The 12872-nt window shown below is 38.6% G+C and overlaps 2 protein-coding genes across 6 annotated transcripts in view; one reads left to right on the top strand and one right to left on the bottom strand.

Moving 5' to 3' along the window:
- GABRG3 (gamma-aminobutyric acid type A receptor subunit gamma3) overlaps positions 1-12872 on the bottom strand; it is a 712386-nt gene that overhangs the window by 233362 nt on the left and 466152 nt on the right. The window lies entirely within an intron of this gene.
- LOC112653267 (TATA box-binding protein-associated factor RNA polymerase I subunit D-like) lies at positions 9669-10982 on the top strand. Of its 3 annotated transcripts, XR_007409599.1 has the most exons (3): positions 9669-10634; positions 10720-10799; positions 10854-10982. XR_007409599.1 is itself a non-coding variant. In XM_035714140.2 (2 exons), exon 1 carries the CDS (start codon positions 9768-9770, stop codon positions 10590-10592), a length of 825 nt encoding a protein of 274 aa, XP_035570033.2. In that variant the 5' UTR covers positions 9669-9767; the 3' UTR covers positions 10593-10634; positions 10720-10982. The 3 variants fall into 3 exon arrangements, 2 of the variants coding, with proteins under 2 accessions (XP_035570033.2, XP_035570036.2); XM_035714140.2 differs by having other exon boundaries at positions 10720-10982; XM_035714143.2 differs by lacking the exon at positions 10720-10799 and having other exon boundaries at positions 10801-10982.

Raw genomic sequence — 12872 nt, forward strand, 5'->3', positions numbered from 1 at the left:
AAAATATAAAACTTAAAATGAATCATAGTAGAAAATCATCATGACCATGGTTTGGTAAAAATTCTTAGATATGACACCAACAGACCTTAAGGAGGTGGGTCAAGATGGGGGAGGAGTAGGGTCCTCAACTCCCTGGGCCCCACCAACTTATCTAGATAATGTTCAAACCATCCTGAACACCTAAGAATTCCACCTGAGATTTAAAGAGACAACAGCTGGAATGTTACAGAGAAAGAGTTTTTGCTTCTAACAAGAATCTTCTAGGGTGAAATTTACTAAGGTCATGGTTGATATTCTGGACTCAGCCTGCTCCCACAGCCACTCTTTACTGAGCAAAATGACTAGAAGGAAGGACTCACCACAAAAGAAAGAATCAGAAACAGTACTTTCTGCCACAGAGGTACATAATATGGATTACAACTCAATTTCAGAAAGTCAATTCAGAAGCACAATTATAAATGACTGGTGGCTCTGGAAAAAAGCATAAAGGATTCAGGAGACTTCATGACTGAAGAATTTAGATCCAACCAGCTGAAATTAAAAATCAATTAAATGGGATGCAATCCAAACTGGAGATCATAACAACAAGGGTTAATGAGGTGAAAGAAAGAGTGAGTGACACAGAAGACAAATTGATGGTAAGGAAGGAAATTGAGGAAAAAAGAGAAAAACAGTTAAAAGAACATGAGGAAAGGTTAAGGGAAATAAATGATAGCCTCAGAAGGTATAATCTACATATAATTGGGGTTCCAGAGAGCACCAAGAGGGACATAAGGCCAGAAAATATTTGAACAAATCATAGCTGAAAACTTTCTTAATTTGAGGAGGGAAATAGGCATTCAGAACCAGGAGATAGAGAGTTCCCCCACCAATTTCAATAAAAAAACATTCAGCACCTCAATATTTAAAAGTGAAACTTGCAAATTCCAAAGATAAAGAGAAGATCCTTAAAGCAGCAAGAAAAAAGAGATTCTTAACTTACATGGAGAGAAATATTAGATTCACAGCAGACCTCTCCACAGAGACCTGGCAGGCCATAAAGGGCTGGCAGGATATATTCAGGGTCCTAAATGAGAAGAACATGCAGCCAAGAATACTCTATTCAGCCAGGCTCTCATTCAGAATAGAAGGAGAAATAAAGAACTTCCAGGATAGGCATAAACTGAAAGAATATGTGACCACCAAACCAGCTCTGCAAGAAATATTAAGGCTAACCTTGTAAAAGAAAGAGGAAGCCAAAAGAAATAATCGAGAAAAAGAGGGACTGAATAGTTATTATGATGACACTAAATTCATATCTTTCAATAGTTACTCTGAATGTAAGAAAGATAAATGATCCCATCAAAAGATGCAAGGTATCTTTTGGATAAAAAGCAAGACCCATCTATTTGATAGGTACAAGAGACTCATTGTAGACCTAAGGACACCTGCAGCCTGAAAATGAAGGTGTGGAGAACCATTTACCTTTCAAATGGTCCTCAAAAGAAAGCTGGGGTAGCAATCCTCATATCAGATAAATTAAAGTTTATCCCAAAGACTGTAGTAAGAAATGAAGAGCAACACTTTATCATACTTAAAGGATCTATCCAACAAGAGGACCTAACAATCATGAATATTTATGACTCTAATGTGGGAGCTGCCAGGTATATCAATCAATTAATAACCAAAGTAAAGTCATACTTAGATAATAATAAACTAATACTGGGAGACATCAACATGGCACTTTCTGCAAAACAGACTTTCTAAGCACAACATCACCAAAGAAACAAGAGCTTTAAATGATATGCAGGATCAGATGGATTTCAAAGATATATACAGAACTTTGCATCCAAACGCAACTGAACACATTCTTCTCAAATGAACATGGACCTTTATCCAGAATAGAACACATACTGGGTCACAAATCAGGTCCCAATGGATAAGAGATAGGGATTGTCCCCTGCATATTTTCAGACCACAATGCTTTGAAATTAGAACTCAATCACAAGAAGAAATTTGAAAGGAACTCAAACACGTGGAGGTTAAAGAGCATCCTGCTAAAAGATTAAAGAGTCTACCAGGAAATTAGAGAAGAATAAAACAGATTCATGGAAACTAATGAAGATGAAAATACAACAATTCAAAATCTTTGGGATACAGCAAATGCAGCACAAAGAGGGAAATACATCGCAATACAAGCGTCCCTCAAAAAATTGGAAAAAACTCACATACATAAGCTAACCTTGCACCTAAAGGAACTGGGGAAAGAACAGCCAATAAAACCTACACCAAGCAGAAGAGAGTTAATAATGATTTGAGCAAAACTCAATGAAATAGAGACTGGAAGAACTGTAGAACAGATCAACAAAACCAGGAGTTGGTTATTTGAAAGAATTAATAAGATAGATAAACCATTAGCCAGCCTTATTAAAAAGAAAATGACTCAATTAAGAAAATCATGAATGGGGCAGCCCGAATGGCTTAGCGGTTTAGCGCCGCCTTCAGTCCAGGTCCTGATGCTGGAGACCCGGGATCAAGTTCCATGTCGGGCTCCCCGCATGAAGCCTGCTTCTCCCACTCCCTGTGTCTCTGACTCTCTCTCTCTCTCTCTCTCTCTCTGTGTGTGTGTTGTCTGTGAATAAATAAAATCTTAAAAAATATATTTAAGAAAATCATCAATGAAAGAGGAGAGATCACAACCAATACCAAAAAATACAAATGATTTTAAAACTGGATTATGAGCACCTATATGCCAATAAATAAGGCAATCTAGAAGAAATGGATGCATTTCTGGAAACCCACAAATTACCAAAACTTGAACATGAAGAAATAGAAAACCTTTCAGCCAATAATCAGTGAGGAAATTGAAGCAGTCATCAAAAACCTCCCAAGACACAAAAGTCCAGGGTCAGAAGGCTTCCCAGGGGAATTCTATTAACGTTTAAAGAAGAAACAATACCTATTGTACTAAAGCTGTTCTGCAGGATAGAAAAGGACAGAATACTTCCAAACACGTTCTATGAGGCCAGCATCACCTTGATTCCAAAACCAGACAAATATTCCACCAAAAAGGAGAATTATAGACCAATTTCTCTGATGAACACAGATGCAAAAATTCTCAACAAGATACTAGCAAACAGGATCCAACAATACATTAACATTATTCACCATGACCAAGTGGGATTTATCCCTGGGATGCAAGGTTGGTTCATCACTCATAAAACAATCAATGTGATAGATCACATCAGTAAGAAAAAAAAACAACCATATGATTCACTTAATAGATGGAGAGAAAGAATTTGATAAAATACAGCATCCATTCCTGATCAAAACTCTTCAGTGTAGGGTTAGAGGGACCATTCCTTAGCATCTTAAAAGCCATCTATGAAGAGTCCACAGCAAATATTCTCAAATGGGAAAAACTGAGAGACTTTCCCCTAAGAACAGGAACACGGCAGGGATGTCCACTCTCACTACTGTTATTCAACACAGTACTAGAAGTCCTAGCCTCGGCTATCAGACAACAAAAAGAAATGAAAAGCATTCAAAGTGACAAAGAAGTCAAACTCTCCCTCTTTGCAGATGGCATGATAATGTACATAGATTACCCAAGATTGCTAGAATTCATACAGGAATTCGGCAATGCCGCAGGATACAAAATCAATGCACAGAATTCAGTGGCATTTCTATACACTAACAATGCGACTTAAGAAAGAGAAATTTAGGAGTCATCCTATTTTCAATTGCACCCAAAAGCATAAGATACCTAGGAATAAATCTAACCAAAGAGGTAAACAATCTATACCCTGAAAACTACAGAACACTTCTGAAAGAAATTGAGGAAGACACAAAGAGATGAAAAAATATTCCATATTCATGGATTAGAAGAATTAATATCGTGAAAATGTCACTCTTACCCAGGGCAATTTAGATGTACCATGCAATTCCTATCAAAATACCATGAATATTTTGGTATTTTGGTATGATAGAGTTGGAACAAATAATCTTAAGATTTGTGGGGAACCAGAAAAGACCCCAAAGAGCCAGGGGAATATTGAAAAAGAAAACCAGAGCTGGGGGCATCAAATGCCGGATTTCAAGCTCTATTACAAAAGCTGTAATCATCAGAAGGTGTGGTACTGGCACAAAAACAGACACATAGATCAAAGGAACAAAATAGACAACCCAGAAATGGGCCCTCAACTCTATGGTCAACTAATAATTGAAAAAGCAGGAAAGACTATCCACTGGAAAAAAGACAGTCTCTTCAATAAATGGTGCTGGGAAAATTGGACATCCACATGCAGAAGAATGAAACTAGAACATTCTCTTACACCATACACAAAGATAAACTCAAAATGGATGGAAGATCTAAATGTGAGACAGGAATCCATCAACATCCTAGAGGAGAACACAGACAACACCCTTTTAGAACTTGGCCACAGCAACTTGTTGCAAGATGCATCTATAAAGGCAAGAGAAACAAAAGCAAAAATGAATGACTGAGACTTCATCAAAAGAAGAAGCTTCTGCACAGCAAAATAAATAGTAAACAAAACTACAAGACAACCTACAGAATGGGAAAAGATATTTGTAAATGACCTATCAGATAACGAGCTAGTATCCAAGATCTATAAGGAACTTATTGAACTCGCCACTCAAGAACAAACAATCCAATCATGAAGTGGGCAAAAGACACGAAAAGAAATTTCATCAAAGAAGACATAGACATGGCTAACAAGCACATGAGAAAATGCCCTGCATCACTTGGCATCAGGGAAATACAAATCCAAACCACAATGAGATACCACATCACACCAGTGAGAATGAGGACAATTAACCAGACAGGAAACAACAAATGTTGGAGAGGATATGGAGAAAGGGGCACCCTCTTGCACTGTTGGTGGGAATGTGAACTGGTACAGCCATGCTGGAAAACTGTGTGGAGGTTCCTCAAAGAGTTAAAAATAGAACTGCTCAAGACCCAGCAATTGCACAACTGGGGATTTATCCCAAAGATCCAGATGCAGTGAAAAGGCAAGACACCTGCACCCCAATGTTCATAGCAGCAATGTCCACAATAGCCAAACTGTGGAAGGATCCTCAGTGTCCATCGAAAGATGAATGGATAAAGAAGATGTGGTTTATGTATACAATGGAATATTACTCAGCCATTAGAAACGACAATTACCCACCATTTGCTACAACATGGATGGAGCTGGAGGGCATAATGCTGAGTAAAGCAAGTCAATCAGAGAAGGACAATCATTATATGGTTTCATTCATTCGAGGAATATAAAAAACAGTGAAAGGAATTAGAGGGGAAAAGAGAGAAAGTGAGTGGGAAATATCAGTGAGGGTGACAGAACATTGGAGACTCCTAGCTCTGGGAAATGAACAAGATGTAGTGGAAGGGGAGGCGGGCGGGGGACGGGGGGACTGTGTGAGGGACACTGAGGGGGGCTCTTGAAGGGATGAGCACTGGATGTTATACTTTATGTTGGCAAATTGAACTCCAGTAAAAAATATTTAAAAAGAGAAAAAAAAAAGATATGACACCAACCATTTTGTTGGTTATGAAAAGAAGACTCAAATAAATTAGGATAGGTTAAGGGAAATAAATGACAACCTCAGAAGGAAATATCTACGTGTAATTGGGGTTCCCGAGGGCGCCGAAAGGGACAGAGGTCCAGAATATGTATTTGAACAAATCATAGCTGAGAACATTCCTAACTTGAGAAGGGAAACAGGAATTCAGATCCAGGAGATAAAGAGATCCCCCCCTAAAATCAATACAAACCACTCAACACCTCGACATTTAATAGTGAAACTTGAAAATTCCAAAGATAAAGAGAAGATCCTTAAAGCAGAAAGAGACAAGAAATCTCTAACTTTTATGGGAAGAAATATTAGATTAAGAGCAGACCTCTCCACAGAGACCTGGCAGGCCAGAAAGGGCTGGCAGGATATATTCAGGGTCCTAAATGAGAAGAACCTGCAGCCAAGAATACTTTATCCAGCAAGGCTCTCGTTCAGAATAGAAGGAGAGATAAAGAGCTTCCAAGATAGGCAGAAACTGAAAGAATATGTGACCACCAAGCCGGCTCTGCAAGAAATACTAAAGAGGACTCTGTAAAAGAAAGAGGAAGTCCAAGGTAACAATCCACAAAAACAGGGACTGAATAGGTATCATGAGGACACTAAATTCTTATCTTTCAATAGTAACTCTGAACGTGAACGGGCTTAATGACCCCATCAAAAGGCGCAGGGTTTCAGACTGGATAAAAAAGCAAGACCCATCTATTTGCTGTCTATAAGAGACTCATTTTAGACATAAGGACACCTACAGCCTGGAAACAAAAGGTTGGAGAACCATGTACCATTCAAATGGTCCTCAAAAGAAAGCAGGGGTAGCAATCCTCATATCAGATAAATTAAAGTTTATCCCAAAGACTGTAGTAAGAAATGAGGAGGGAAACTATATCATACTTAAAGGATCTATCCAACAAGAGGACCTAACAATCATCGATATTTATGCCCCAAATGTGGGAGCTGCCAAGTATATCAATCAATTAATAACCAAAGTTAAGACATACTTAGGTAATAATGCACTTACACTTGGTAACTTTAACACAGCTCTTTCTGCAAATGACAGGTCTTCTAAGCACAACATCTCCAAAGAAACAAGAGCTTTAAATGATACACTGGACCAGATGGATTTCACAGATATTTACAGAAATTTACATCCAAATTCAACTGAATACACATTCTTCTCAAATGCATTTGGAACTTTCTCCAAAATAGGCCACATACTGGGTCACAGATCAGGTCTTAATCGATACCAAAAGATTGGGATCATCCCCTGCATATTTTCAGACCATAATGCTTTGCAATTAGAACTAAATCAAAAGAACAAGTTTGGAAGGATTTCAAACACGTGGAGGTTAAGGACCATCCTGCTAAAAGATGAAAGGGTCAACCAAGAAATTAGGGAAGAATTAAAAAGATTCATGGAAACTGATGAGAATGAAGATACAACCATTTAAAATATTTGGGATACAGCAAAAGCAGTCCTGAGGAGGGAGTACATCACAATCCAAGCATCCATTCAAAAACTGGAAAGAACCCAAATACACAAGCTAACTTTGCACCTAAAGAACCTGGAGAAAAAAAACAGCAAATTGATCCTACACCCAGCAAAAGAAGAGGGGTGGTGGAAGGGGAGGAGGGCGGGGGGTGGGGGTGAATGGGTGATGGACACTGAGGGGGGCACTTGACGGGATGAGCACTGGGTGTTATTCTGTATGTTGGTAAATTGAAGACCAATAAAAAATAAATTTATTATAAAAATAAAAGATTCGAGCAGAACTCAATGAAATCGAGACCAGAAGAACTGTGGAACAGATCAACAAAACCAGGAGTTCGTTCTTTGAAAGAATTAATAAGATAGATAAAACATTAGCCAGCCTTATTAAAAAGAAGAGAGAAAAGACTCAAATTAATAAATTCATAAATGAGAAAAGAGAGATCACCACCGATACCAAGGAAATACAAATGATCTTAAAAACTTATTTTGAGCAGCTATACGTCAATCAATTAGGCAATCTAGAAGAAATGGATGCTTTCCTAGAAAGCCACAAACTACCAAAACTGGAACAGGAAGAAATAGAAAACCTGAACAGGGCAAATACCAAGGAGGAAATTGAAGCAGTCATCAAAAACCTCCCAAGACACAAAAGTCCAGGGCCAGATGGCTTCCCAGGGGAATTCTATCAAACTTTTAAAGAAGAAACCATACCTATTCTACTAAAGCTGTTCGGAAAGATAGAAAGTGATGGAGTACTTCGAAACTCATTCTATGAGGCCAGCACCACCTTAATTCCCAAACCAGAGAAAAACCCCACCAAAAAGGAGAATTACAGACCGATATCCCTGATTAACATGGATGCAAAAATTCTCAACAAGATACTAGCCAATAGGATCCAATAGTACATTAAGAAGATTATTCACCACGACCAAGTGGGATTTATCCCCGGGATGCAAGGCTGGTTCAACACTCATAAAGCAATCAATGTGATTAATCATATCAGCAAGAGAAAAAACAAGAGTCATATGATCCTCTAGTTAGATGCAGAGAAAGCATTTGACAAAATACAGCATCCATTCCTGATCAAAACTCTTCAGAGTGTAGGGATAGAAGGAACATTCCTCCATGTCTTAAAAGCCATCTATGAAAAGCCCACAATGAATATCATTCTCAATCGGGAAACACTGGGAGTCATTAGAAATGATAATACTCACCATTTGCTTCAACATGGATGGAGCTGGAGGGTATTATGCTGAGTGAAGTAAGTCAATCAGAGAAGGACAAACATTATATGGTCTAATTCATTTGGGGAATATAAAAAAATAGTGAAAGGGAGTAAAGGGGAAAGGAGAGAAAATGAGTGGGAAATATCAGAGAGGGAGACAAAACATGAGAGACTCTGAACTCTGGGAAAGGAACAAGGGACGGTGGAAAGGAAGGTGGGCCGGGGGTGGGGGTGACTGGGTGATGGGCACTAAGGGGGGCACTTGATGGGATGAGCACTGGGTGTTATGCTATATGTTGGCAAATTGAACAATAAAAATATATATGCATATATATATATTTATATATATCCATTATACCACTGTATTAACAGGAAAAAGTATAATTTACTTGTTACTTTGTCCACATATGTTCATAAATTTAGAATTCTATCTTTTACTTGATATTGTTCTATTGTTTTTGTACTGAAATCAAGTACTACATAGTTTCGTAAAAAAAAAAAAAGAATTGTGTAGCTTGTAGATATCATAATGTAAGACAAGGAGGGCAAAAATCTGATTAACAAATCACTTGCTCATAATATAGGATTTTGGGGGGGGTTTGGTTTGTTTTTAATGCCATCTTGACTCAATTTTGGGATCCTGGTTAGAGAGGCTGATCAATTCCCCTTCTTGAGTAGCTGAATAAATCCACACTTGAAACACTTCCCTTATCAGGATCTTACAGACAGAGCTACTATGCACCAGCTGTAATCTGTCAGGGCCAGATATCAGACAACAAAGGACAACCTTTCTGCCCCTGAGACTAAGAAATTACTCAAATTAGCCAATCCATAGGGAGGCCATCAAACCTGGCCAACTCTACACCCATGCCATCCACAAGCTGAAGTTTGCTATTCCTATTGGTCCCAGGACCAATCTTGCATTTGACCCTGCCTGGCAATCTTCTCTTGCTTGGAACAAGTCATAAAAATGTTCTGCCCTTCATCCACCTGAGTGCAGAGTGTCCTACCATCAAAATAATCTTTAAAAATCATAAAACATTGCCCAAGTCTATGTTCTAATTCAGGCAATATTAGTCAATGACCAAGTGCAGTGTAGGTAGAAATGTAAAATATATACTCCTTTTCCATTCACAAGGCCTGAGAAAGGGTCCCCTTTCTGATGGTTAGATTGTCTCCTTGGTAACAGGAAACAGGCATTTTTTACCTCTTTGCCTAATGGAGTGCTTGATACTCTTTATATTTTTACTTAATGCTTTTCTCATAGAATAATTAGATGAATAAAAGTTACTCAGCAATGTTGTATGAAAATAAATAGCAAATAAATTAATACCAATTGTTTTAGGTTACACTGTCCTCAGAAAAAAACTGTACTTTCCTTCCGCGTGGTTGTTGAGAACTCTGAAGCAAACAAGTGGTGAATACAATTTGGAGAGGACTTGGGGGAGAATAAGTAACGAATTTTCTCAACCTATAATGGCATCTAATTCAGCTGTAGAAATTGACAATGAAAGTGATAATTCTTCTGGTAGCAGCTTATTTAAGACTCAGTGTGTCCCTTACTCACCAAAACAGGGGCAAAGAAACCCTATTAGAAAGTTTGTTCGTTCATCTGGAGGTGTTGAAGCAAGGGATTCATCTAGTGACTCCTCTTTTGAACCAAGACCACTGACTTTAAAAGCTATTTTTGAAAGATTCAAAAAAAAAAAGAAACGTAAAAAGAGGAAATATAAGCCAAAAGAAAGACCAAGGGGAAGACCAGAAGGAAGAAAAACCACTAGACGCTCCCAAATAAATAAGAAACAAGTTAAAGACAAAGGATCTGGGTTCCCATTTTTAGAATCTGAGAATGTAAAAAAGCCATTACCATGGAGAAAGATTTCAAGCTTTGAGCAAGCGGTGGCAAGAGGATTTTTCAACTACCTTGAAAAATTGAAGTATGAATACTATCTCAAGGAATCCTTGAAACAAATGAATGTTGGTGAAGATTTAGAAAGGGAAGATTTTGACAGTCGTAGATACAAATACTTGGATGATGATGGATCTCTCTCTCCTATTGAAGAGTCAGAAACAGTGGAAGAGGCTGCAACAACTCTTGAACATGATGATGGTTGTGATATCAAATTGGTGGACAATAATGAATTCATAGTAAGTTCTGAAATACCAAAGAAAATGAATCTGCTGTATTTAGGACAAGAGGAATATACTGAAGAAGCTGCTTCGTCTATAAAGAGAGCATCAAAATCCAAAAACATGGGACAGAGGATAGAATGGTCTGAAAAGGAAGAGATAGGAATATGAATATTAAGGCTTTTCACTTGAAAACAGTGTCTGGACTTAAAGGTATTGGCGTATCCCAACAATCTGTACAGTTCTAGGGTGTGATAGTTTAGGGGTGAATACGATTTGAACTCATTCATGTTTAGAGGATGTTTGAGAACCAGGAAGATCATTTATCTATTTAGACCCTAAATGGGGCTCTAAAGAAATTGGACCTCAAAGATTACAGTGGGGAGTTTTTGAAGTATGTCCATATTCAAGTGGAGATCCGAGAAGACCTCTGGACAGTGACAGCTGTGGATTGAACAAAAGTTTGTTTTAAAAGTGCTATTTTGAAGATCATCACTCTGGCTTTGGTGGAACTATGGTGATTGGCGGCAGAAGGAATCACATGTCAAATATCTTAAATAAAAATTTATTAATTTTAAATAAAAAAAGAAAAAAACTGTAAAACAACAGGTTTTATCTTCTAGAACTCTCCATATCTTTGTTGTCACTCTAAGTCTAGAAGTTTTTCTGTACACAAATACTCTTTGCTCAAACTTTTCCAGTGTTGCAGCAGAAAAAAGGAACAGCCATGCAAAATCCATAAGCTTTGATAATCATCTTAACAAAGGGGCAGATAATATCTTCATTTGGATAAGAAACAAATAACAGTTTTGGAGTGGAAGATGAGGGATTTGTGGGTAATAATGAATGAGGTTTGCAGCAAGTTAGTGAGTATGATTTTGAAGCAATGATATGGGGTATCCAGTGGTAGTGGGATGAATGGATCTATAGTTGAGATAGAAGTCTGGATAGGAGGTAAGTGTATGAAACATATTAAAATAGAAACAGTTATTGAAATGATAGTGGCTCTGCAAGCATATTCACATAAAGAAGAGAAGAGCTTCCAACTGGGACACTAGCCTCTCCAGAAGAGAAAGAGGAGAGCGCTGCAGAAAGTACTGAGAAGGAGACACTAAAGCTGCAGGTATGGTGGATGGCAGACAATGCAGAGAGGTGATCTGGAAGCCAATAAGGAAATTAATTGGAATACAAGGAGAGTAAACCTTGCCTGATGAATCTATTGGGAGGCAGATGCAGAAAAGTTCTGTGGCGTGGAAAGTCATTTAATTGTCTTAATATTTTAAGAGTTATTTTTTATATGTTTAGTTTTTAATTGAAGTTTGATTTGCCAACATATATTATAATACCCAGTGCTCATCCTCTCAAGTGCCCCCCTCAGTGCCCCACACACAGTCACCCCAACCCCCCGCCCACCTCCCCTTCCACTACCCCTTGTTATTTTCCCAGAATTGGGAGTCTCTCATGTTCTGTCACCCTCTCTGATTTTTCCCACTCATTTTCTCCCCTTTCCCCTATAATCTCTTACACTATTTTTTATATTCCCTGTATGAGTGAAACCATATGATGATTGTCCTTCTCCGATTGACTTACTTCACTTAGCATGATACCCTCCAGTTCCATCCATGTTTCTAATGGCTGAGTAATATTCCATTGTATACCCGCGCTGCCCCGAGAGCATCTAGGCCAGTGTGGACTGGGGGACTGTGGTAGTTATGCAGGGAGCTGACTCTAGAGCTGGTGAGCTGGCCACTGCCAGTGTTGTTGTTCCTCCTTCTGTCACTTTGTGCCTGGGATGAAGCAGGGCCACCAGGGAACAGGAGCCTCACAGGATAAATAGCTCCCACTGAGCCTGGCACCTGGCAGGGGGCAGGGCATCTCCCCCAGGTACACAGACCTGAGGGTCAGCACAGCAGGCCTCTCCCCCAGAAGACCAGTTGGAAAAACTGGGAAAGAGCAAGTTCTTGACCGAACAGTGCTGGAAAGCTCCAGGGGAAGTCGAGAGATTTATACTATATAGAACTAGAGGGTACCCCCCATTTTTTCTCTTTTTCCAGTACAACTCATTTTTATATCAGTTTAGAGTTATTTTTGAACAGTTGTATAGCACATATTGTGCAAGATGATTTATTATAACTTAAAATACCTTAATGCTTGACCACAGCAAGGGAAAATCACTGCATGACTCAAGGTCTTAAAATGTTGCCAAGAGAAGCTGAAAAGCAAGCAATGATTCTGGCTTCCTGTATAATTTGAATATTTATCATATATTATATGGAGGTAAATAGGCTTCATGACATTTGTAAGTCAGAAAGAATTAGGGCCCAGCAGGTGCTATGGTAAGGAGAAATGTCCTCTGCAATCAACCTTAAATAGAATAACCGCACACTGGAATTTTCAGGAACTGTTCAAAATGTGACAGGCACTGTGGCCCTCCCAGCTATTTCTGCTTCA

This window comes from Canis lupus, chromosome 3 (assembly GCF_003254725.2).
Source record: "Canis lupus dingo isolate Sandy chromosome 3, ASM325472v2, whole genome shotgun sequence".
In the NCBI taxonomy this organism is placed as follows: domain Eukaryota; kingdom Metazoa; phylum Chordata; class Mammalia; order Carnivora; family Canidae; genus Canis; species Canis lupus.

Excerpts from the sequence above, each read along its gene's own strand:
- LOC112653267 (XM_035714140.2), top strand. The coding sequence starts at position 9,768 with ATGGCATCTAATTCAGCTGTAGAAATTGACAATGAAAGTGATAATTCT.